Genomic DNA, 27,798 nt, shown 5'->3' with positions numbered 1-27,798 from the left:
ATTGGTGAGGATGTAAAACAACTTGAAGCATCCTACATTACCGAGGGAAATGTCAAAATTGTGCAATACTTTGGAAAACAGCTTAGTAGTTTCTTATAATGTTAAATATGCACTTATATGACCCCTAAAACTTCACTTCCAAATGTTATGCATAAGAAATGAAAACATTTGCCCACAAGATTTGCAAGTTCATAAAAGTTGTTTTGTTTTTTTTTCATAAAGAAACCAAATTGGAAATAATCTACATGTCAATTAAAAGGAATATGGATAAACAAAATGTGGTGTATCTATATAATGTAATACTATCCAGCCTATATAGGTAAAAACTTTGATGAATCTCTAAAACATGATGCTGAACAAAAGACTCTAGAAGCAAAGAAAGTATATATTGCTTAATTCCATTTATGTGAAATTCTATAAAAGAGATATCTAATCTAGAGTATCAGAAAGCAGATGAGGGGAAGGGGAATGATTGCAAAGAGTTAACTTTTGGGGATGGAGTAAATGTTGTATATCTTGATTAATATGATTGTTATATATCATAAAATATGGTGAACATATTTTTCAAAACTCATCAAAGTGTACTTAGATGAGTACCTTTTATCATATGTAAATATACCACAGTAAAGTTAAAAATCTTATAGCATAACAAAGGTCTAATATTTTTGCAAAGCATACCAAAATACAAAGCTTAACAAACCAGTTTTAAAAGCTAGAATAACTCTAACATCAAACATAACAAAGGGAGGAGTGCAAATATATATATGTAAACCTAGCCACTTAAAAATGGAGTCAGAATTGCCATCCCAGAGTGACTGCCTTGCAAGTCTTACTCTTCAAATTTTTGGAATGTTAAAATGGCAAAATGACCTTTGGACTGGGCCTAAGGCAACACTGTATTTCAACCAACTGTTTGCAAAGATAACAAGAAAAAAGATATCATGACTATTGTATTAAAATTAAAAACATTCTTTAGGATTAGATTATCTGCCTCTATACAATGACTTTCTTAGTTCCAGTCAAGAGGGCAGAGTAAATCTGTGCTCACCTCCTCTTTGATCATATCAAAATTACAACTAAATTATAGAACCATCTGAAGGACTTATTAAGTCCTTAGTTATAGGGACTAGACTAGATGAACAGTCTATAACTAAGGACTTAATAAAGAAGTATGATTGGAAGGGTGGAGAGGTGAAACAGGCTAACCCCACAACCACATGTGGTGGTTGAGAATCAGAAGTAATATCTCAACTGCAGAGTACCCACCGGGAAAGCGAGGATTCCAGCCTAACATAGGGCTCCCCAACCCAGAGCACCAGTGCTGGAAAGACAAGCATCCATAACATCTGGCTGTAAAAATCAGCAGGTATTCCATCTGTCCAGGTGAGAGGAAGGGATGATGGAAATACAGGAGGACCTTCACATAGATTCATTCACTTGCAGGCACTCACCCTGGGCTCCAAAAGAGGGACATTGGCTGGGGGGAAGAGCGCACCAGAAACATACAAGGAAAGAGCAAGTTGTATGGCTTCAGGGAAAGGCTGGAGGGACAGCCGCATTGTACCTGTGCTAAGCCAAATCTGAATCTACATTAGCCTGGTGAATACCACTCTTCTCACCCTGGTGACTCCCTAAGACCCCACATCACCTGACTTGTACATCTGCCAAGGATCTTACTGTGGCCAAGCCCTACAGGCAGCAGCAGGCTGCAAGGTGCCCTGTGCCTTTTGCAGGCACCGTACAGGTGGCAGTAAGCCTTGGTCTACAGAGTGGCATCTCTCATAGGCCTCCAGGCCTAGCATAGGCAGCTACCAATTGCAGATCACTTTGTAGCCGCTACTAGGTAGCCTTAGGCTAGCCACATGAAGTGGCTGACCTTGGTCTACACCAGAGCCCCTCCCAAGAGGTCTCAGAACCAACACACCTGATAGTCAGTTTCAGACCACAACAGAACACCACCAAATTAGCTCCACAAGTGGTATACTCAGAAGGTTGTCCTGGTGGCACCAGAGCATGCTGGGGTGAATCCCAATTTATGGGGTCAACCCCAACAGCAGCTCATATGCTCACATGCTGTGATTATGGCCAATCCTCACAACCAGTCAGCCTGATGATCAACCCCACCCACTGATATGTCAACAGCAATAAAGACTCAGTTACAACAGGAAGGCACACACAACCTACACAGGTCTTTTCCAAATCCTTTTGGGGAAGTCAGTATGGACACTGGGAGAGAAAATGGCTTTCTTCTTTCCAGACTTCAAGCTCTAAGTAAACACTCCTGAAGCTGTAGATGCCGTTTTTATTTTTTTCAGTACTTTGATCCATTAGTATTTAATGCAAAACTCTCTAAATGAGAGAGTTATGTGAGATAATAAATTTCTTCCGTGTCTAAGCTAGTTTGAATCAGATTTTTGGTGATTTGCAAGTTAATTAGTCCTCTGAAAAAATGAAGAGAAGCTGGAAGTGTTGGAGGAGGACAAGGAGATAAAAGATAAAGAGGAAAAGGGGAAGGATGAAGAGAAGGAGGAAAAGAGAGAAGGAAAGAAAAGACTAGAGGGAAAAATAGATATACAGAAACTATAAAAGAAAACTATAAAGCCGAAAAACTTTACATAGGAACAGAAAAGATTTGAATAAACATTGAGGTATACCACGATCCAGAATGGAAGAGCCAGTATCATAACGCAATACTATTGAAATTAATTTATATGTGCAATGTAATTCTAAATGAATGTCTCAATGAGATGATTGCAAGAGGGAAAAATGCCCAAGAAAAATGAATAACATTGTAAAGGTAATATAAGGGCATGGTTAAAATTGTTTATATCAATTAAATCAATTAAATAAATCAATTAAAAAGAGGCCTGTGAAACTGAATCGATAACTGATAATGAAACAGAATGGGAACACCCAGCAATATACTATATTATCCAGGGTAACTATGGCAATTCAAAGTAATCAAAGGTACTGGATTGTTAAACAAACAATGGCTAGGATAATTATTTTAATTTTGTTATAATAAAAAAATTTCATGTAAAAGTAAAATTATATGAACTAGAAGCAGCATAGGGTTAATGTGAACATGATCTCAGATTAAGAAAAGACTTTTTGCATAAAAAGATCTAGATCTAAAATATTCATTTATTAGTTTTATCATAAGGAAAAACTGATTTAAATAGACTTAAGTTGATTAAAAATGATAATAGCAAAAATAATAATAATGTTATCAGCAAAAAGATAAAGATATCTAGAACCAAAAAAAAGTATTGATTTTTTTAAATCTTACTTGAAAAAATAACAAATTGAGGATCTGGGAACTAGACTAAGTAACTGCATTGTGATTAGAAATTCAGTAACAGGGGCAAAATATTGAATTTTATTGCCAAATACATAGGAAGATAATGACTCTAGCGGTATCTCAAAGGAGAGGTACACTAAGAATTCTAAAAATCTTAGGTTTCAAATTATAGAGGCAGTAAAATTGTTAAAAATATCAAAGGTACATGATGACGTTAGGAATGATCATTCTAGGTTGTTCAGCTGTAACTCTGCAATATATTTCCATTATAGTGACAATGACTGTAAAGAGGAGGACAAAATCAAAATGAACAGAGTCCAGAGGCATGGACAATGCATCAGACATGAGTCCAGCTGATACCCAAGAGCCTCTCAAGTATCTCTTGTGACTCTGAACAAATTCTTGTTTTTCTCTTCTCCGAGCCTTGGTTTCTTTAAATGGAAAGACTGGAAACAAGTGATCTCTATGACTTATATTATTCTAATATTCTTTCATTTAAACCTCTTTTCACAGTTGGTAAGCTACAGAGACAAGTTAGCCTGTCTTGCCACTTTCAGCGTTGACCAAATTGATAACAGGGGGGCCTCAAAACCCAGCCATAAAAAGCTATCAATCCTAACATATTATGGAAGGATTTAACCCCTCTGTCTCTGATAATCCTCTGAAAGGCCACACTCATCTCAAATCTGTACTTTTTTAGGGGGGAAAAAGTATCTGTTAATAGCAATAACAACAACATCAACAACTAATGGTTTATGGTTATTTAGCAATCATTCCAAGTTAGACAGCATGCTGCTTTATATTTGCTATCCTTTCCCTCATTTTATATATGAATAAAGCAAAGTTTAATGAGATTAAATGTCCAAAGTCACAATTAGATACAACAGAACATTTCTGGGTGAAATCTGAAAAGTATGGGCATATTTATGGCACAAGTTATTATATAAACAGTTGAGTAATATAAATAAGATTCTATCAGAAGTTCAATAGTTCAATTGTTTATTCCTGTGTAATAAGAAGAATGGAGATCTTTTGGTGCTAGCAGAATTCCAAGTATAAAACAATTGACCAACTTGATGCTACAAAGACAGAGGTTTGTATAGCCATAGAGCTGGTTAAGCCAAAAAACTGTAGGCAGCACTTTAGCCAAAATTAGATGTAGAAGCAGAATTAGATGTAAAAATATTTACTGATTCTGAAGCAACCAAAGCACATTTTAAAAATATATACACTTATTTAACATGTCATAAGAAATCAAGATGTTGAATCCATAACTCAACTGTGCAAATGTTTGGATAGCTGCAAATGTTTGAAAATAAATCTGACTACATAAGCAAAATAAAGTAGGTATCTAGTAAGTCTTTAGACCAAGAATTCCTAAGCATGGGTTTAAAAATGGGTGTAAAAAATGACTGGGAAAGTGTTCAAAATGTAGTTTCCTAGGGCCACCCCTAGAGATTCTGATTTGGTAGGTATGTCTGCATTTAAATGCATAACCCAGGATATCCTGTGAACAGGTAATCCACAGACTAAACACAGTAATGCCCTACATCTAAAAATTATCTGAAAGAATTACGGAGAAGATGCACATGGAAGAAAACACGGTTGATTATTCTAATTTTTATTGTTTTTTAAGTGACCAAATCGTACATTTATGTTATTTCCTTGGAGCTTCACAATGTAGTGAAATAATATTGTAATGTTACTTCCTTTTAAAAATGAGAAAACTGAGGTTCAGGAAGGTTAAATGATTTGGCCTGGGAAAACAAGCCACAAAGACTTGAATCTGGGTCTTTTAATCATGAATCCCATGTTCTTTCACATTTTCTTTATTTTAAAGAAACTTGGTGCAATAAATTAAAGTTGCTTGTGGCCATCTAATTTTAGTAAATCAATAGAAATAAATTACTAGTCACAAGAAATATTTTAATACAATTTAGAGAAAAATAATAATGGATTTGTTGAGGCAGTGGTCTCAGAATTCTAAGGGTTTTGAAAAGATCACCGCCCTACAAACAGCCTACTATGTGAAGTTCTACAAATTTCTACATTCTTACTACTCAAAATGTGGTTCACATATCCATGGGTGTCACCTGGGAGTTTATTGGAATTGCAAAATCTTGGGCTTCACCTCCAGCCAATGGATAAGAATTTGCATTTTAAACAAGATTCTCAGGTGTCCTATAACATATATTATAACATCTATCGTCTTAGAAACAATGATTCTAGTTTTCTTCAACTGTGGAATGAGGAGTTAACCTCTTTTTAACACCTCTTTCTGCTTACTGAAACACAAGAGTTGGCAAACTATGGCCTGTGGGCCAAATCTGGTGGCAAGCTAAGAACAATTTTTACATTTCAAATGGTTGAAAATATTAAAGTAATATTTTGTAACATGTAAAAGTTATAATAAATTCAAATTTTGTGTCTGCAGATACATTTTTATGAGAACACAGCCACACTCATTTGTTTACAAATAGTCTATGGCTGTTCTCATGCAATGATGGCAGAGTCAAATAGATATAACAGATACAGCCTCTAAGGCCTAAAATATTTACTATCTGGCCTTTCACAGAAATATTTGCTGACTCTTGCTATAACAATAATAGCAACAACCACAACTGCCAAACAGTTAGTATGACTCAGAAACTGTACTAAGAATATATACATGCATATAATTTGACTATATATTCATATAGATATATAACTACATATAGTTTGTTCAGGTACCTCTACACTCCCCTTTTATCCTATTTAAAAATTTTTAAAACCTCTGACTAATCTGTTTTTCAGAATATTTTTCCTTTTTGGAAGGTGATTTTCATGTTGAAGAGTGTGAGACATGACCTTTTGGAGGTATATATCAGAATCTCTAGTAGAGAAGAGAAAAACAGGTGTAACAGGAATAAAACATATAAATAAGTTACTAAAAATTCAACAGAATTTCCTGGGCATGTGGGAGTTTGAGGAAAATGTGAGAAAGTATAAGAGTTTACATGGGTTAAGAATGATTTTAAGAATCACTGAAATCTTTAATTTTCTTATTTTCTATTTACTGTTGTTAATGTCTAAAAGCTCTGCTATTCTATTTTAGTCAACAGAGATAGAAATATATTTAGTAATTATATCTGAGTTTTCCCAATTGAAAGTATAGGTAACTGCCTAACTACTAACCAAAACAATAATCTCTGAAAGTCTGCTATATATGTTTGGAGTATAAAATGTGATACTAAAATGATGTAAACTGTGATATGGCACAAAGCTTAGGAGCCCAGACATCACATTTCTTTCAAATTAAGGTGCTATAATTGTATATTACAGAAACATAAAATGCCTATTCAGAAACTTCCAAATGAGTAAAATATAAATGATAAACGGTATATTTGTACCATTTAGATTCTGTATTTGAACTGTAGGAGTTCAGAACAAGTCACCCTAAGATGTGCTGCTATGGTATGTGGACTGTTTGAGTTAAAGGCAACCAAGACCCTGCAGGTTCATGAGAAACTTATAACTCCCTTCCCTGAACTATCTAGAGGAATTTGAATTAGGGGCATTGCCCATAATAAGAGATTATCAAAGATAACCTTTTTTTGACATTAATTATAGGGGAGGGCAAACTTCTAATCACAGAACACCTGCTCTTATCATCCTGTGAATGACTTTCTCCACCTCTGAAGTCTCAAGGTATCGTGCCTCATCCTTAGTTCAGAATGTCAAATATACCACACTTTCCCTGTTTTTTAACTTTCATGCATGCAGGGTTCTCATGCATACATATGTATTAAATGGAGTTATTTTCTCTTGTTAATCTGTCTCATGTCTATTTGATGATTACACCAGCCAAAAGAACTTGAAGGTAAAGATCTCCACCACAGATCATAAACATTTCCAAAATTTTGATTAGCTCACATATCCAATGGAAAAGAAACAAGAAATAATTTGAATTTCTAGGTAGTATTTTATGGTTAATAAAATAAGTATGTAATAAGGATGCATTCAAGAATCTTTTAAAAAATTTTTTTAAAAAATCATCTTTTGCAAAGTCCCTACAAAAAACTATTCATCATAGATTTTAAATTTCTTACTTTTCTTATTATCACAAAGTAGAACAAGTAGTTCTACTTCAATGCCATAAAGTAGTAAATGACATTACTAAAATTAGTAAATTTTATTACCAGAAACCAGGAAAAGAAAGTTCTACTTTATTATCATAAACCAGTTTTGGTAAGATTTTAGCATAATAGGACCAAAAAAAAAAAAAAGAAAAGAAAAGTATATGTTTACTTTGTTTGCTTTGCAACTGACAACTTACCTATATAAAAGTTTTCCTCAAAAGAAGGGTTATTTGAATGAAATTAAAATATGATATTTATTGTCATAATGTTCAAATACTGAATTTCCCTATTACTTAATTATTCTAACATTTCTTAAATATTTCTATTTGTTCTCTATTTACACCTCCTTGTAAATGTTTCCTAGTTACTAATTATCTGAATATATACAATATATAATTTACCAAACATGTACACATACATACATATGTATATACACAAACTTTCTTCATAACAATCTGTTTGATATCATTAGTACCCATAATTATATTTTTTATACCCTAAGGTCATAGCATTCTCTATCCCACAATACAAACTATATTGATTATTTTATAGTTTTTAAAGATAAATCAAATTATCAAGTTCTTACCAGATCTTGCCCAGCACATCAAACAAAGAAATATGTACACTCTCATTTAGAATCTGATCAAAGTAAAAGCAGCAACCAAATTCACTAAAAAAGAAATTCTGAAATTCAGTAAGGTTTCTCTTTAGTAGGGTTGTCACAGTCCGGTGGGTTTTAATGTAAAAGATCCCTGACCTTTTGCTCCACCCTGTTTGTCGAAAAGGTGAGGTAGTTTGTTTTTTCCCTATTAGTTAGCAGTGGTAAGAAAGATTTTTAAGTCAAAAACTCTGTAATAACTCACAAACATTCAACCACACAAGCTGAATTTAAGGGAAAGAAAAAGCTAATTATATCTTTCCACATTCCTCTTAACCTCAGGATTTCAGAAGTGGTCGGGAAGAACATATTTGTTGAAAGTCTAGAGCAAAAGTGATGTTAGAAAATGCTAGAAATGGAAAGAGTCAGAAAAAGTTGTGGTTTATGCTCATTTTGATTACAAACTTAAGTTGTCTTTATATACTATAAAATCAATAATAAAATCCATATCCATCAAGCTGTCAAGTATAAAATATGGTCTTTTCATGTTTCTGTCATTTTGCAACCCAAACTCAATGGCTATTTTAAAATTCAAAATGCTACCTTGAGAGCTACACTTTGAAAATTAAAAGTATATATGTATATGCTCAGTTTTAACATAACAAATGTTTTTTTTTAATTATTATAAACCTATATTTTTCACATTTACTTAATTTTTCTCTTATTTTCCTTCCATCAATGGACTTTAGTAGCCAGGAAAGTAGAGAATTATTCTAAATACATGCAGTGTAATTTCAAAACTAAATTGGTTTTTTTGGAAATTCAAGTCTCTGTAAATTTCCAAAGGTATTTTAAGAACAGAAGAGTTTTTTAATTTACATTACCATCGATGAGCAGAAACTAGTCTAAAGTCTGGGTAGCTGTTTCAAAGGATCCACAAACGAAATGAGTTATTCATTTAAAAATCATGAAAAATCTAATTGCTGATGAAACCTCATAATTATTTTGATTCTTTTGATCTCTAGGATTTTATGTGAGATTTCGTTTTTAAAATTTGATTAGAGACCACTATATAACTTAGGTCCTTCCACATAATTTAGTTTTAACAATTGCACTTCTCTAACAAAGATGCAAATAAACCACATTATTTCAAAATGTGGGAAGATAGAAAATGTATTGTCACACGTGTTAAGAGATTCTTCTTAACCAGCTTATACTCAATAGTCTTTCCTATTTGACATATTCTTTTTGCTTTGTGCTTTTGATATGACAGTGTAATATGAATCTCATATATTTTCATCTTTACCATTCTAAAGAGCTCATATTGAAAATACCAACTTGACATTTAAGACAGCATAACACATAGTAGAGTTTTGAAAGAAAGACTATAATTTTAAAATCCTAATGATTTAATGGTTTACTCTTTGGAAACTAATCTCTCCACCCCCACCCTCCCCCCATTAGCCCGGGAGCTTCTGGAATGCAGTTAGTAAAACTTAAATAATCTCTAAGGACATTTTATTTTAAATAGTGGTTGAATAAATCCAGAAGCAATTAATAATGTCGTGCCCGGGAATACGAAGGGCACTCCGCAAGCAAGAGGGCAAACTGCCCTTCACACTAATCTTTCTTACTCTCACTCACTCGCCCACGACCCCAGCCGGATCAGATGCATGCTACTGCGCTGTGCGCTGTCCCCGCGGGGCGCCGAAGGGCGTGGCCAAGCAGCTCTGCCTGGCTCCCGGCGCCTGCGCTCTCGTCGCCAGCCCCGCCACCCCCGCGCCTCGGCAGCGCAGCTAGCAGGAAAGAGGGCGTGGCTTCGGCACCTCCTCCTCCTCCATCCTCGGGCAAAGAGCGGAGGGATGTTCCCTGCTCAGGAGGAGGCCGACAGAACGGTGTTTGTGGGGAATTTAGAGGCCCGTGTGCGGGAAGAGATCCTTTACGAGCTGTTCCTTCAGGTACCATCGGTGGGGAAAGGGCATTGGAGGCGAAGGGGCGCGTCGAGCCTGAAGCGCAGCTGATGGCGGGGCGCACCTGAACCATTCGGAGTCCGGCCCCCTTCGCGCCCTAACCTGTGCTTTGATTTTAATTTAGTTCGACCTTGGCGTACCTGTCTCCTGGTGAGCAGCTGGGTAGTGAAATGGCTGAGTGTGCGCTCCACTCCCGTCCCCAGTGCAGAGTCCTGGGGATGGGCACTGACTGGGCTCCGCTCTGAGTAAGTGCTTGGCGGAGGCTGCCTGGGCCTTGTGTGTGTGCTGGGGCAAAACAAAACAGCCGAGTCACGCTCTGCCGTGGAGTGATAAGCATCCTCACGCCTTAAATCCAGCGAAATGAGCTATACGGATTTTTAAGTGCTTCCCTTTCCGTTACTTTTCCCCCAGGCCCTTTGATTTTACTCTGGTATGATAAGTGAGATTTGAGATGATTTGCGTAGTCAAATCATGACTGTGACCAATCAATTATCCGGCCATTTTCCATAATTTCATACCCAGTAGACATTCCGGAAACTCTTGAGACCTGTTACCTCCGGAATTAAGCCTCATCTCTCCTGTAAACACACCTATTGTATACATCTAGGTCTCAGTTGCTAAGGCGATAGTCTCATTCAGCGATTCATCTAACTGTTTAAGGGTCCAGTACTAGGCATACAAATTTAGGAGACAGACTGGTCTTTCTAAAAGGGGAAAATTTTAGTTAATTACTGTAATTTAGGATAATCTGCAAAAGAAGAATGCATCATATAGCAAAGCTGTATCAGCAATGTGACTTTGGGCAAGTAAATGAATATATCAGTGCCTCAGTTTCTTCAAATGTCAAATGGAAGCAGTAGTATCTACAATATGATATTTGAAGATTAAATAAACTAATCCAAGTAAAACAGAACTGAACTTGGCACTTAACTGTTTGCTGCTCTCTGCTGCTGCTACTACTATTACAAATCATACTGCTAATGCTAACATGAAGAGAAATCGAGAGTTACTTCCCGTATAAGAATAAGGGCAAGTTCCAAGGGAAACAATAACAATGCTAAATTTCCAGAAGTGTGAGTACCAGTGGTGAAAAGTGTTCTTTATTTAGATTTCAAAAGGCCCTACCTTTGTCTCTGAACTAAAGCACCCCTCGGTTAATTATAGGTACACACAATTTGGTAGGGATAATCCCTTCTGATAACACAATTTTCTATCCAAGACATAAAACTTTTTATTACTTGAATAATATTGTTGATTTTAAGGCTTTTATGCTTATCCTAATAATTCGCCATCTTTTAAAACTTTTTCTTGCTCTTTTTAACTGCTCTAACAATTGTCTTTTCCTATAGTTATTTTCCCCCCAATATCTTTTGAAACTTGCCACTCTAAAAAAAAAAAAGAAAGAAAGAAAAATTTAATCATTCTTTTTCTCCAGAAGGCTTATGTTGAGCTTCTAAAAACAAAAAGGGTGGGAAGTTGGGGTGAGTCAAAGGTCCACATGCACATACATTATTTCTAGTCAGTAGAGACTGGATCTCTATCAGTTGTTTGGATCTATAAGACAGTATATTTATTCTCATTTTTTGTGATTTCTACATAAATAAAATGTTTATCTCTTCTAACAAATCAGGCAACCAAGCATGTGTTTTTATTTTTGCCTAGGTCCTTCTATATTCTAGAAAGATTTGCTAAAGTGAGGTATCTTTTAGAAAGGCTTCAACCCAGCAAAACCCAACACAGTTTATGTGTTTCATTCTGATTTAAAAAGACTGTAAAAGCTGATGTGATTGTTGCTACAAGCAAGAATCTTGTTGAATTTTATCTTAAAAAGATGCTTTGACATATCTTTGAATTTGTAAAATTCAAAACAATTAAGATATTCTGCCCCTTTGTGATTTCTTGTATTTAATATCAGTAGTGGAAAAGTCCTGATTAAGATTGGTTTTACTATACATTTATCCTTTTACTAGTGTCTTTCAAATTTCTAATTATCCTTTGAAGTAAGAGGGTAAATTTTAATATCTTTGCACTTTTAAGGAATGCTGGAATAGAGATTTTGAGGATAATGAGTTCACTTTCAAAAATGTTGAGTTTGAAGTACAATCACGTTGAGATCTCTAGCAGACTGTCTCCATAGAAGAGGCGTGAGTAGGAAAAATAGATTTATTGGTGAAGTGGCCCTTGAAGCCAGAAGGAAGGGTGAGCTACTCAGTCCCTGTGAAAGCAGACAACGAAGAGAAAACTGAGTCCTAAAATACAGTATTATTTTGAAGACAATATTTTTCTTTAGATTAAAAGCAGTTAACATATTTATTCATCTCTACAGAGAAAAGCAGTCACTCTTTAATGATTTTACAATTAAAAAGTCTGAGCCGTTTACCATCGAATCTTAGCTGTTTATAAGTTTGTAAGTGCTTCCTCTGATCATGGTGGAGATGTAAATTTTTTCTGAGTTGTAATTAACTCGGTTTTTTTTACAATATCTGACTGCTTTTTTACTCCATATTTTTAATTATAGGTTTTACTATTGATGCAATCTGAATATTTTCAGTATATGGTATTGTATTCCATTTTAATAATAAAACATGACCTGATATTCTCCAGTTGGATTTAGAGCCTTTCTGATTTTCCACTGTTATAAATAATGCACCTACTTAAAAGTCTTAAACATATTAAAGCATATCTCAATGGAAAAAACACCATGTTGACAGAAAAAAAAATCTGTATGTTACCAGTTTTTTTGTCATAGCCAACATTGGATTTGTCAATTTATTTTGAGTTATACACTTAACTATGTATTGAGTATACACTTACTTAGATTGAAATGCTCTCTAAATCGTTTTGTTAAGCCCAACAGAAGGGTAAGATAGCTTTCCTTTTAAGATTTGGAAATTATTACCTAGAATTTCCTATTCTTAGCACCATGAATCAATCTTGATGGCCAGAAAACACCAAGAAAGTGTGATGGAGTATAATATTTATTATTAGAAAAATACATTATTAGCAGAGTTGCATAAAGCTGTTACTGCTAACATTTTTTAACTGGAGCACACTTAATTTATTACCTTGAATTAACCAAACACGATTTGCTCTCTTACCTTTTGACTTGGATGATGAATAAACAAATAGGAAATAAACATTATAAACCTTTTTTTAGTCTAAAATTTAATATACTTGATTTATCTGACTGTAAAAAAATCTTTAGATTTATGAGAAAATAATTTTTAAGTTTCTTATAGGCTGGGCCATTAACCAAAGTGACTATATGCAAAGACAGAGAAGGAAAGCCGAAGTCTTTTGGATTTGTCTGCTTTAAACACCCAGAATCAGTGTCGTATGCCATAGCTTTGCTGAATGGAATTCGTTTATATGGAAGACCTATTAATGTGCAGTATCGATTTGGTAGGTCCTATCACTGATGAATCTTGCATGTGTGTACTGTTGGTGGTAGTGTTCTCAGAAGTATAAGCATTTAGTTTTTTATATACCATATGAACAAAAAATGTCCCTGTGGTGTCTATTAAATTTTCTCAAAACATGTCTAATTTATAATGATATATAATTAATTAGTATTGCCAGTTATATCGCCAACCCTATTGCATCTCTTCTGTATTAAAATTTTTGATGTTCTTAATTTTGGTATCAGCCAGCAAGTATCTATGATAGTCGCTATTGGTTTTTATAAATTAAACAAATCTAAATGAACAGGGGACACACAACTCTAGCTTTTATATAGCAAGGCTATTTGCTGATCTTCTCATTGCTAATGTATAGTATCAAATACCTACTATTGGGAAAATAGGGTGGATGACTTAGTACTTCTCCTAGGGAACCATGCTATATATTGCCATGGATATAAGTCCCTGTAAGAGCAGCTGGCCAAACGCAGCTGCAGAGTGACCCTTCATAATGGTAGAGGAAAAATTCCTGATATAAATGGCCTCAAGTACCTTCTCCTGCACATATGTGAAGAACTGATCATCTTTGATAAAATGACCAGAGAACATTGTGCTAATACTCCAGCCCTTTTATGCTTGGAGGAACTAATAGAGGCAGTGCTTATGCTTATGTTGCAATGCTTGCAATGCTTATGTTGCCACCCTGCCCTAAATGAGTCAGGCTTATTGATATATCCCTTGTTTGTTTGTTTTTTATTCCTTTTGCTGTACTGAAAACTACAATAACAAAACAATGCCTTGTTGCAAATGAAAAGTGCTTCTTTTTGTTTTATTTTTTAAAATGTTTTTGCAAAGAAGACATTAAAAAAAAGTGTTTTTTTGGACTCCATCACTCTCTCAAATACCGTCAACTCGTACAGGCTGATAGAATGGGCCAGGACATTATATTCTGACACTTTCCTAGCCAGCTGCTTAGCATCCGCTATAATATTGCATTGGGTTTTGTCAGTGTTGTTTAAAGAATTCATGCCTTATACACAGGAAGCAACTAACACTGAATATTTGCTATTTTTATTTATTTATTTTTCCTTCTGTCGCCATATGTTTGAACCCTTCTTTACCCTTATCTTCCCGTTCCCACCCCACTGTAACCACTAAACTGTTGTCTGTGTACATACATCTCTGTCTTGTTCATTTGTTGCTTTCAGTTTTATATCTCACATGAGTGAAATCATATAGTTCTCAACGTTTCTGTCTGAGTTATTTTGCTTAGCATGATAATCTCAAAATGTATCTGTATTGTCACAAACGGCAGTATTTCATCTTTTTTATGGCTGAGTAATATTTCATTGTATATAGGTACCACATCTTTATTCAATGTATTGAAGGGCATTTGCCTTTTTTAGGTTACAGGTGTATAGAATAAAACATCATATATCTTATATGGTTCCATGTCAATATAATTATTTTGTAGAGACATTGCTTTGGACAAAGCTTGATTATAATTTAGTCATTTATAATAATATAAACAATTTATAAATATTACTTGGAAGACTGAAGACATTCATATATCTTCATATATAAATTTAGAATTTTAGTCAATACTACATCCTCTTGGGTTTGGAGTTTTTTATGGTTTAATGTTAGAACTCAAAGTAATTGTACCATGAACTAATCCGTTATTGTGGTTTTTTTTAAAGGGAGTTCTCGCTCTTCTGAACCAGCTAACCAAAGTTTCGAGAGCTGTGTTAAGATAAATTCACACAGCTACAGGTAATTAAAATATTTTTTTTTATGAAGGTAAAGAAAATAAATGTGTTCTTCCTTATCCCAGGAAGATTTTTTATGTCTTCTAGGCTATTTTAAATCTTATCATTTAGACAAAGGATAAAATTAAGGAATTCATTTTTTCTGAAACCATTAAAAGTGACAAAATATTTTCAGTTAAGTTCAGTCATTATTTTCAGCAGTAGGTGGGAGCAATTTATATTTTTTGTGTTCCTTATTTTGTTCTTTTTGTAGCTCTTAAATCATGTCCACATCCAAGGTCTCGTTGCAATTAATCGTGGAGATACTGTTATTAAGGTTTCTATGATATCACTCTCACCACTTACAAACGGAATCTCTACCTAGTCATCTGATTGCTTCCTGTTCTTCCCTCATTTTTGTCTCTACCTTTCCCTTAATTTCAAGAGTTAATTTCACCTTTCTCACCTTAGTATTATTAGCATTAAAATTGTAGAATACTCTGAAGCAAGTAGACTAATGAAGACTAGCTATAGAATCTAGCCAATATTTGTAATATTGGAATTTATTCTCCATACAAGAAAATATTACACTTTTTATTGAAAATTTAGGACAGCACAATTTTTACTTATTTTTTTATTATTGTTATTTTTTAATTAATTTTTTATGGTGACATTGGTTCATGAAATCCAATAAGTTTCAGCTGTACCCTTTAACAATAAGGCATATATATATTTACACTGTGTTTACCTCCCATAGTTAGATTTCTTTCTGTCACCACATATTTGACCGCTTTTACTGCATCTACCTTCCACCTTCCTCCTCCCTGCTACCCTCTGGTGATCACTAATCTATTGGCCTGTCCATGTCCGTGAGTCTCTGTTTGTCCTATTCATTTGTTGTTTTTAGGTTTATATCCCACATATAAGTGATATCATGTGATTTTCAACTTTTTCTGTCTGGCTTATTTCGCTTAGCGTAATTATCTCAATGTCCATCCACATTGTAGCAAATGGCAGTATTTCATCTCTTCTTATGGCTGAGTAATATTCCATTGTATATATTTACCACAGCTTCTTCATCCAGTCATCTGTCGTAGGACACTTCGGTTGTTTCCATGTCCTGGCCACTGTGGATAATGCTGCTATGAACATCGGTGTGCAAATATCTTTTCAGATATGGGTTTTCAAGTCTTTGGAGTAAATACCCAGTAGAGGGATTGTTGGATCATATGGTAGATCAATTCTTAGTTTTTTGAGGAACCTCCATACTGTTTTCCATAGTGAGGACAGCACGGTTTTTAAATTAGGGATTCTTATTATCTTAATGTGTAGAAACAATCAGCAAATGTGGGTTCATGTTAACATCAGCAGTCCATTTAGGAAAGAGCATAATTTATATAAACAGTGAATACTTTCAAAAATAAATTGAGAAAAAATGTCTACCTTTTTTCACTTTTTATAATCTATAAAAGATTAAATGTGTCCTTGATGATTGTTAATGACTTGCTGTCCTATCTTCATATCTAAGTTTTCTTTGTCTTTATATAAGTATAACATTACTTAACATTTTCCCATGAGAAAACCAAGTTTGATTAAATATTGAGATTTCAATGTGTAATAATTCATAAGACTTAAGGTACCTTTGTGTCACCACATTATCAGTATAATAACTGATTATGTATGTGTGTTTAAAATTAATTAATCTTAACTGAGCTCTCTTACAGAAGTTCTTTTTCTTTAAGTTACGAAGAGTTTTTTTGTTTTGTTTTTTTTTTTAAAGAAAAAGGGACCTTTGGGGGTAGGAATTTTAATTTTTCATTATGTTTTCTTTTACCTCCCCAAAGAAATGAAGAAGTCATGGGCAGACCTTCTCTTCCCATGCAGTTCTTTCCAACTAATAATGCAGCTTTACCTCAAGAATATTTTTTCTTTCAGAAAATGGTAAGTTTTATATGTCTTTGGTTCAATATATAATATGATACAAACTGTGAATATGAAAACTATATGAAACTTATGGAGCTTAAATCTAAACCTGGGACAAAGGCAGAAGCTTCTATGAGTACTTCCCACTGATGGCTGTTTGCTCTACCACAATTGTCTTAAATCCCATACGTAGTACCTCAGCACACAGCCAATACATCAACAGAGAAGGGGTGGAAGGGAATAAAATTCGAGTAGAGACTTGTTATTTAAATAACTAAAAGATATTTTTAAGAATTGAATAATTTCATTTAGTGAAGCATTTTTTTATAATGTAAACATCAATCACAAATATATTGCTTTCAGACATGGATTTTTTAAAAAATAACTTTTAAATAAGGCAGAGATTCTCAATTTAGGAAATGATTATTTTTAAAGACTCTCAAAAATATGGTTCTGGCCTAGAAATCTTAATTATGACCTTAATATTTAAGTGGAACTTAGGAAATTGTTGTCATCCAACTCCTCATTTTATACATAATAAAATTGAGGTCCAGGAATATTAATTGACAAGCCCAAGATTGTACAATTTGTTAGTGACAGATGTGAGACTATAACACAGGTATTCTGATTCACAGGGTGAGACTTTTGCAAACATCCAACATACTTGTGAGCTTCAGATATTTTAAATAGCCATTTTCACTTTTGTATACATAAGGAAAATTGATAATTTAACTTTTAGAAAAAACTTTTCTTAGCTACCGTAAGATATTAGTAAACAACCAGTTCTCATCTGAAGCTGTCATATCTTCTTCCCAGCATTTTTATCTTTTGTAGAGATAAGAAAAACACACACATATACATACACACTCTTATGTTATTTCTATTAATCTTTAATATACTTTGAATAGTTAGAAATTTGAGGTAAAAACTACTTTAAAAACGAAGAAGTATCTATCATAACTATTAACCATGCTATACAATACAGTGTCCATTAGCCACATGTGAGATTAAGAAACTGAATTTTTTATTTTTTTAATTTGAATTAAATTAAAACCTAAAACAGATACAGTTATTGGAAAACTTAGATATATTTGAAAGAACTTGGGTATATATATTGACTTTCTCAACTGTAAATTTTTTGTCATGTAAATTCGGATCAAGTATTTTCTATGAAAATTTACCATCTGAATTGAGATATGCTGTAAGTATAAAATGCACATCAGATTTGGAAGAGTGAGTATGAAAAAAAAATAAAATACCTTAATAATTTTTATATTGGTTATATGTTGAAATGACAATATTTTAGATATTTTGAGATAAAATACATAATTTAATTATACCTGTTTCTCTTTTATCTTTGTATTGTAGCTACTTGAAAATTTAAAACTACATATGTGGCTTGCATTTTGTTTTTATAGGACAGGACTAATCTGTATTGCTGTAAGCTGTACACTATCTTCGTGTTAACCATTTAAGGCAACTACCACATCTCTACTTTGAAAAGGCACTAACTTTCTTACACTAACACATGGTTTGGTTTGCTCATAATTATTTGTATAATGCATGTAAACTGTAAACTTTTTTTTTTAACTTTTTGGGCTTGTTTTGGTAGATGAGTGTCTTTTTCTCACAGCAGTGGCATGCATATAATCCAGCACTGCAGCTTCCTTACTGTGAGATGACAGCACCACTTCCTAATAGCACATCCGTGTCTCCTTCACTAAATCACATTCCAAATCTAGAAGCTGGACCCAGCTCCTATGAATGGACTCACCAACAACCACATGACTCTGATCTTTATCAGATGAAGAAACGAAAGAGGCAAAAACAAACCAGTGATAGTGATAGTAGCACCGAAAACAATAAAGGAAGTGAATACAGCCAAAAGTTCCAAAAGTGTAAAAAGAAGAAAAGATATTAGTATTATATTCAAATAAAATTTATCTGTACTTGTATAATGCTCTTTAAAGAAAAAAAAAATCAATTGTACTACATAAGCAATTTCATGGCTTTCTTCTCTTTTTTGAAATATGTAATAATATAACATCTGATTTGCTATTGAATTTTTGTCTTGAGTGACAAAAACAATAATAAAATGTACTACTTGTATTTGTAATGGTTTTGTTGACACATCGTCAGCAAGAAATACACTTTGAGTTGTTATATTTCAGTACTGATGATGAAATTGCACTAAACTCTCAGTCAAAAGTCACTGAGCAGTTATGGATAAGGCACTACGCTGTCCTAGATTGTTGCCTATATGGAATGGTGGGTTTTCTGAATGAAACTAGTGCAAATATTTAAGAGTTGCATGTGGTTCCCAACAAAGACAGAGCAAGCAATTTTTTATGTCTAAATATGTTATTTCTGAGCCTTACAGGTTAATTTCACAAAATGAGGATATATGACAGTGATACCAAAGGAAAGATGATTATCACAGGCTAGTTTTAGCATCATTTTCTCTTTATACAATTGTATGTGAACATGAATATCTGTCTCTTCTCATTTATTGTATTTCACAAAAATAGTTGGCTATGTCAGAATTTATTATCCACCTCTTTTGCAAATGAGTTAGGAGGGTATATTTGACATATTTAAGTCTTGAAAATGAACAATAAAATATTTCATGTATGATATTTAATATCACATCAAGTTTCCTATTTTTGATTCTTTTATTTTTAGAAGATAGACTACATGTAAATTTATTGGTTTATTTGGACATTTTTGTTAGCTTTGCAGCTCAACATAAACTAAAATTTGTGAATATATTTACTAAAGCTAATTGGAACAATCATGCATCTTCAATTAAAGTAACCCATTGAATTTAATAGGAAAAACTATGCTTGGATATTTCTTTTGCATGTTGCATAGCACTTGAGAAATATTACTTAAAATAATAAATATGTTTTTAGCAAAGTGAGTAACTGAATTTAACTGTATAAATATACAGTGCAGTAAAGTTTTAAATGTAAATATTAGAGTATTTCCATCTGATCAACATGAAAATCTAAATACTGCTTGATGGCTTGATGTATATACTTTCATGTTTCTGAATATATAAACTGGAAATGATAACTTTTTTCCTTTTAAATTCACATTTTTGCAATTTAGAATTATACCAAAGGGAAAATATATTTGTGTAAATAGAAAGTAATATATATTTAAATGCATTAACTTCGCTTCAGCCTTTTATTCAATTTTTATACCTTACAGTTTACCTTAGCCCTAAATTTCAATGTGATTGGCATTACAGGAAATATGTACATGAGAAATGTCTCTTAGCAAGTAAGAGTGGCATATTTGTAAGAAGATTGTCTTGAAATACCGTTACACGAACTAAAATCTTAGAACTGCAAGGAATTCTTGCAACTTCTGTCATTAAGGCAGGAAATACCTCAATATTAACTTCACATCAATCAATTTGAACCGAACAGAAGGCAGAGTCATCTACTTACCCAATGTTTTTTGTTGTTAGAAATATAAAACTTCCCTTAAAATGTTCATATCATCTACAATCCTATGTAATTTTAAATGATCAATTTTCCCAGTACTATGTTTTTGAGTTGAAATTACTTAAATTATTTGCCTTAGAGGGTTTCTTTTTACAATTTTAATTCTCTATTCTCAAAATCTATTTTTAATGTAATGTGCACATTCTACTTTAAATGCTAGAAGAAACTTGGAATTTGAGAACAAAAATCAATCATCCATTCTCGTTTTTTAAATGAGTTTCTGTAATGCATCAAGCAATGGAAAAATGAGAAAAATTACTTATAATTAAAGTTGGTCAAAATGATGAGTGCAAAACATACCCTTGAATCTTTAGGTGTCCATATTCTACCTCTATTTTCTATTTCCATACATTCTAATAAAGCCAGTTACATCAGAAATACTGTTACATGAACTAAAATCTTAGAACTGCAAGTTCTTATTTCTCATTAAGAAAAGTGAATTGATAGCCTGGGTTTGATTTCGCTGAAAATAAGCTAATATATAAATCTCCATAAAAATTATATTGAACTGCAAAACGTTAAAAATATATACTTTTAAAAAGAATGATGTCTGCCTTTATACTTCAAGCCCAGGAAGGTTGAATGAGCACAGCCTTCACAGTTTGCGCTAAGCAGTATTTTCTTAGGTTGTTATAATGATGTTATTCTGCCTGATCCTAATGAGTTCTACAAGGTCAAATGCTGCCCTGACTGTGGTCTAAGTCTCTTTATCCCCAATCATGCCCAACCTGCAGAAATTACTTCATGAGCATGCAAAAACTGCCCTAGCAAGTGAGAACAAGTGATCTATTTTCTGACTCCTGGTAAAATTTCCTTTTGAGTTTCCAATACCATCTTGTTATATAACCAACAGGTTTTATAAGGATTAAGAAACATATGCTACTGGCATTGCAACTAAAGAACATAACCAGTATGTAAGGATACAAACTAATATATTTTAAGTGAATACTATTGATCAGTCCAACACACTATTTGAATCCTAATAAATAATGTATTTGCTTCTATTTCTATATAAGAAAAATGGTAGTATCCTGGTTAGGAAAGTAACCTTCAGCCCAGCTGCTTATCCCAGCCTGACAGCCTCAGTGATTTTATCCCACCAACAAGTTAATCATAAAGGAAACATTGCAGACTCTCCTGCATAATAAAACACTGGGAGTTATTCTACACAATTCCCTTTATTTCTAAGTGGCCTTAGCTTCTCATTGTGACCTAATTCAGGCTCTCCCTGCTCGGAGTATTCAATTCATTAAATAAATCAGTCAACAATATTCTAAACACAGATTTTGGTGCTGCGGCTACATAACTGAAAATGTATGGTTCCAACATTCAAAGAGCTTATGGTCTACTGGCATAGATGGACAGTTAAAAAGGCAATTTCTGGGTAATGTTATAATTGAAGTAAACAGTGCAATGGGAGTGCATGAGAGTCTCTAGAAGAAAAATCTTGGGAGGAGGAAGCCAATCACTTGAATCACACACACACACACACACACGTGATCTAGAAGTCCCAAAAGCTTTCTATAGTGACTGTCAGCTGTTCTCACATTTTCAGTCCTGCTGTTCACTCCTTAAGAAGAATGGCTCCAAGTTTTAAGCTGGTACAAATTTAAACGACTTGCCTCTTGTCAGTATCACCCCCCGCCCCACCCCATCCTCTTAAGATACAGGACTTGGGATATGGCAATAACTGAAAAAGATAAAAATATCCCAGCTCTTGTGGAACATTCTAGTAGAAAGATAGAATAAATAAAATGAAATATAAGATGGGATGTTAATAACTAATAACTGTTAAGGAAAAAATATATAGCGATATGATTAGGAATTAAAAAGCCAGAGCAGGCTGCCTCTGCCCACCCCCACCTACTGAGGTGCCCTGACGCTCTGCTCACTGGCAGTGTGTCCTAGCCAGCTGAGTGACCTTGCTGCACCTCCCACCAAGACCTCACCAAAATGCCATCTCAAATGGAACACACCATGGAAACCATGATGTTTATATTTCATGAGTTTTCTGGGGATAAAGGCTACTTAACAAAGGAGGATCTGAGAGTATTCATGGAAAAGGAGTTTCCTGGATTTTTGGAAAATCAAAAAGACTCTCTGGCTATGGACAAAATAATGAAGGACCTGGACCCAAAATCATGGAGTCATTGTTGACCCTACATTTTCTCTTGACGAGAAGGCAGAGTGGGCTTCCAGAGCTTATTTTCACTAATTGCTAGGCTCACCATCACATGCAATGACTACTTTGTAGTATACATGAAGCAGAAAAGAAAGAAGTAGGAAGCACTGAGCAATTACTCCCACTCTGATAAGAATTCTCCCAATGAGTCAAGGAATCTCTCTGTCCCACAGCTGCCGCCTGTATAAGGATTTCATGAGCAGATTGGGACCCTTGAAATATGAACACATAAAATCCCACTCCTGTTTGACAAGAGAAAGAAAAGCCAATTAAAACCAGATAAGGTTTTGATTTTTATATTGCTTGCATCCTCTTGTCTTCAATAAACAAATTTCTTTTTTAGCTCCTAAAAAAAAAGCCACACCAGGAGAAGAAATGAGCTATGTGTATATCTGAGGGACGAGCACTCCAGGCAGAAGCAACAGCAGATGCAAAAGACCCCAAAAAGAAGCATGCTTAGAAGAAAGAGAAGGAAGCCAGTGTAGTAGATGAAGTTGATCAAGAAAGAGATGAGATCAGAAGATAATGGGACGTGATAGGCCATTATATGGACTTTGACTTTTAGTGGGGATGTTTTGTGAATGGGGGGTGGGAGTGAAGTTGTGACATGGGCAGAAATATTGAGACTATTGAAATTATCCAGGCAAGGGAAGATGGCTGCTTAGATCAAAGTGGTAGCAAATTCTGCATATTTTTGAAGGTAGAGCTTACAATTCACTAAGCATTCTAATACTGGAAAAGAGAGAATGAATAGAGTTAACAATGGCTCTATGGTTTTTGGTCAGAGTAACTGGAAAAATGAAGTTATCATTTATTGATATGGGAAAAAAACTATGAAGAAGCAAGTTTTGGAGGAAAATTAGGAGCAGAATTTTGGACATGCTAATTATTATTTGCATACCAGAAATCTAATAGGAGAGATCAAGAAGTTTGTACACACAAATCTGGAGTCCAGAGGAGAGGTCTAGGTTGAAGTCTTAAATATTAGGATTATTGGCACATCAATGAGATTTCAAGCTTTAAGAATGTATGAGATCTCCTAGAAAGTGTATGTAGATAGAAAAGAGATGAGTTCTAAAGACTCTGCCCTGAGTATTGCTACTTTTCATAGGGGATTACTTTAGGGAGATTCATACCATAGGGAAATGAGGAAGAACCGCCAATAAAGTAGAATGACAAGAAGAAGAATGTAGAGTCTGGGAATCCAAGTGAACAAAGTGTTTCCAGGAGGAAGAAGTGATTAGTTGTGTCAAATATTATTAGTAGGCCAGGAAAGATGAGGACTTAGAATTGATTCTGAGATTTAGCAGTGATCCTTCATATTAGACATGTTAGATAAATGATTTTGGCAAAAGCATGATCAGAGAGATTTCAAGTGAAAATAGAGGAAATAGACTGAAAGAAGAGGTAACTTATTCAAATGTCTTGCTGTAAAATGGGTGGGAAATAATAGGATTATAACTCAAGTAAGATGTATGATTAAGAGAGATTTTTGTTGGTTTGGTTGGTTGGTTTTCTTAAATACCTAAAGAATATTTAAAATTTTACTGTTTTCTCTTATTCTCTTTGGCTTAATACTTATTGTTATTATTATTATTATCATTATTATTATTTTAATCCTTTTGTTTAATCATTTTGTTAAATTTTTGGTGGAAGAGAAGATAAAAACTGGTGTCAATATATCAATATATCAGGTTTAAAAAGAAGTTTTGTTTACTGATTTTTAAAATCACTTTAAGAAAATCAATTCTTAGTTATATATGTTTTAAATAATTCTCCAGTTTCTTTTTTGTGTTTTCTTTCCAGAAGATTTAATTTCATATAGTTAATATATTGTCAAATCTGTCAGTCTTCTTTATGGATTCTGGGGCTTTTATCATATGCAAAAAGCCTTTCGCAATCAAAAATTAAGAAAAAATCTATCATGTTTTCTTTTAGAATTTTTCTAGATTCAATTTACATATAAATCTTGGGTCATGGAGTACTTTATTAGGATATGAGGAAATAAAATCTTTAGGTTTTTGTACTTATGTTGTTTTTTTCTTTTTTTAATACCAAAACAGTAATTGTGTTTTCTATATTATGCAGTTCTCTGGATACAGTCCTGATGACAGGAATGCACTGACAGATATTATTTCCTCCACCCACTGAAATAGGAGTTTGAAACAAATTAAATTGATATACCAGCCTCTTACATAAACAATGCAGATAGCAAGGGACTCGAATGAAATTGATTCCATTTCCACCTGAGGTAACAAAGCAAATTTTATGAAGATAGTTGTATTAAACTTGAATTTAGAAGAATGGGTAGTATTTTGAAACATCAAGAATGAGGAAGTTATTTCCCAGCAAAATGAACAGTTTAGAGGTAGAAAAATGGAAAGTGTAATTATAATATGGTAAATTTAAGGACCTTAAATAAGTACAGTTGATGGCATTTATAAATTTAAAAGTCAACTAAAGGTTAACTCAGGGGAGTTTCAAGTAATATGTCACACTTTAAAATAGCATAAGAAATTTGTTTCATCATAAAATATTTTAAGAAAACAGGCAAGTGAACTTCTAAAGAAAGTGAATTGTCAGCAATTACATGAGGAGCAGGATTTTCTGAAAATGACCCAAATACACACTTTGACAAGAAGCTAGCTGAAATAAGGATTTCCAAACCACTTCTTTGAGCCAGAAGGGTTAAACTGAAGTTAGTTGCCTGTGAGATAAGTGCCTTCCTCCCACTTCCCACCATCCTAAGCAGATAGGACTGTAACTTCACCTGTACCCATTGTCTTCAAGTTCAAGACAGCAGTGACCCTGCAGTAGCACACAAACCTACAAGCACACAGCTTCAGCTTCTCTTAGGGAATAATGAGAGTATGTTAAACTGTGTCTTCTCTTGTTTTGCTCTAAATTTCACCAATGGAGTCCATTCTTCAACCCATCTGTGGAATGGTGAGAAATTTATCCTGAGTCCTGTTCTAAGAATGATCTTTCCAGATCCAAGCCAAGCTCTCAGGACACAAAGTCAAGATGGAAGAAGAAACTCATCCAATTTTTTAGGTGACTCACAGTACAGTTTGTTCAAGTAGACAGCAAACCAGTGAGAAACACAAACTCACTTGTCCATGAAGTCAGCTCAAACAACAGACTTATAGCCTCTATGCTTGTTTTCTACCCTATGATTCTCTTTTTTATTACAAACAACACTTTTAGACAGCACAATACAAAACAGTAACAAAAAAGCCAGTCACAAATGGACACAGTGCTATCCCTGGGAAGGAATAATCCAAACCAAGAATCACAATACCCAAAGAACTAGTTCTAATCAAAAAGTTTCACCTTGTAAATCTAAATTATGGATATACCTTTTAGAAAAGCCAAAGAGAGATTCTTAATGCCCTTATCTAACCAAACACTGAGCAGAGATCCAGGAGTCTGATGAGAAAGCTTACTTTCTCTGGCTTGGTCAGAACTCTCAAAATCTCAACTGCAGCCTCCAGAGTGAATGGGGAGTCCTGACTACTCCATCCTCATCATCAAAACTCTTGGGAGAAAACTTTCCCTCTGTCAACTTATGCCTAGTTGGTGAGGGCTTGTAAATTAATTAAAGACAGATTAACAGGATGTATTGCAATTCTCTAGAGAAACAGAACCAATAGGATTGATTTATTGGCTGTTTAATTATCTGATTGATTATAAAGAACTTGCTTATTCAATTATAGAGGATGACAAATCCTAAGAACTGCAGTTGGCAAGCTAGAAGCCAATGACATAGTTCCAGTTCAACTCTGAAGGCCCAAGAACCAGGAGAGCCAAAGGTGTACTTCCAGTCGGAAGGCCATAAAAAACCAATGTTCCAGCTTGAAAGCATCCCTCTTATTTAGGGAAAAGTCAGCCTTTTGTTCTATTCAGACTTTCAACTGATTAGATGAGACCCACCCAAATTAGGGAGGGCAATCTGCTTTACTCAGTCAATCAATTTAAATATTAGACTTATCCAAAAACACTTTCACAGAATAATGTTTGACAAATATCTGGGCACCCTGTGGCTAAGTCAAGTGGACACATAAAATTAACCATCACATAGGAGAAAAGTTTAATTCACATATATGTGGGAACACTCTATAAGGAGAGACTCCTCAAATTGCCAGGAGTAATGGTTTATATACCAACTTAACAAAAGGGGCGTGATGGTTTAAGGCTTCAGTGGAAAAGTATGGAAGTTTCTATTTGGCTTATTTATACAATCTTTCATCCAGGTACTGCTATGGGGAGGGAGGTCTCTTTCCTCTGGCTTCTAGTTCCCCCAAAGGGTGATTTATGGCACCTGAACTCCAACATCCCAGTGCTAAGGATCAGTCTTTTCTCAAACAGTAGAGTCCTTCAGAGTGGGGTTTCTGGCTCTGCTTAATTCAGTAAAGGTAAGTTTAAATAAAGTTTCTTTCTGAGATTGCTGTTTTTTGAGATGTTTTTAGTTTAAAGCAATCCTTATACTATTCTGGTGGGATTTTGGTCCCTTTAATAGCAAATGTACTTGCCTGTTAATATTTATGTAAGGAAGCTGATATTACATTTTGAAAAAAATGTTTTTGTGGTAAAAATTCACTGACTCTTAAACTGTATTTAATATGAGCTAAGGCATTTTGGGTTTAACTAACATTTGCCTCTGTATACATGTCCAAGCATGTATCACACTATTTTTTAATTATTCAAATACCTATATAATACTTTGATCTGAAAAATTGGTATGTTTCTTTAATCAGAGATTGTTAAATTAGTAACTATATTGCTTTAAAATTCCAGTTAACATCTCCTTAACTTAAAACCTCACCCCTAGGTAGTGGCAAAGCTCAGAGTCATGTCACAAGATTTTAAACTTCAAAACAGGGCAGCCATTTGCCCCAACTTCATTCTTCAGAATATGTTCACACAGGTAGAATTTGATTAAATGAATGTCATATTCAAAAAATAAGAAACTAAAACATTAGCCTGAGGGTTATATGTGAAAATGGGCAAGAGTCAGTTTCAAGCCATTACTTTGATGGAAATCTCAG

The 27,798-nt window shown here is 34.1% G+C and overlaps 1 protein-coding gene and 1 pseudogene across 2 annotated transcripts; both read left to right on the top strand.

The window, feature by feature from the left end:
- The first annotated feature begins 9,816 nt into the window (after window positions 1–9,816).
- RBM11 (RNA binding motif protein 11) lies at window positions 9,817–19,884 on the top strand. Of its 2 annotated transcripts, none has more exons than XM_006926229.3 (5): window positions 9,817–9,975; window positions 13,227–13,389; window positions 15,086–15,158; window positions 16,978–17,074; window positions 18,690–19,884. In XM_006926229.3, the coding sequence occupies exons 1-5, from the start codon at window positions 9,880–9,882 to the stop codon at window positions 18,975–18,977; spliced, it is 717 nt and encodes a 238-aa protein (XP_006926291.1). In that variant the 5' UTR covers window positions 9,817–9,879; the 3' UTR covers window positions 18,978–19,884. The 2 variants fall into 2 exon arrangements, with proteins under 2 accessions (XP_006926291.1, XP_015455654.1); XM_015600168.2 differs by having other exon boundaries at window positions 18,669–19,884.
- Window positions 19,885–22,521: 2,637 nt separating this feature from the next.
- LOC102898818 lies at window positions 22,522–22,851 on the top strand (annotated as a pseudogene).
- Window positions 22,852–27,798: the final 4,947 nt, after the last annotated feature.

The sequence above is a fragment of the Pteropus alecto genome, unplaced genomic scaffold (genome assembly GCF_000325575.1).
Source record: "Pteropus alecto unplaced genomic scaffold, ASM32557v1 scaffold239, whole genome shotgun sequence".
NCBI classification, from domain to species: Eukaryota; Metazoa; Chordata; class Mammalia; order Chiroptera; family Pteropodidae; genus Pteropus; species Pteropus alecto.
Note: the sequence above shows the minus strand (reverse complement) of the source record. Positions and strands in the feature narration are given on the sequence as shown.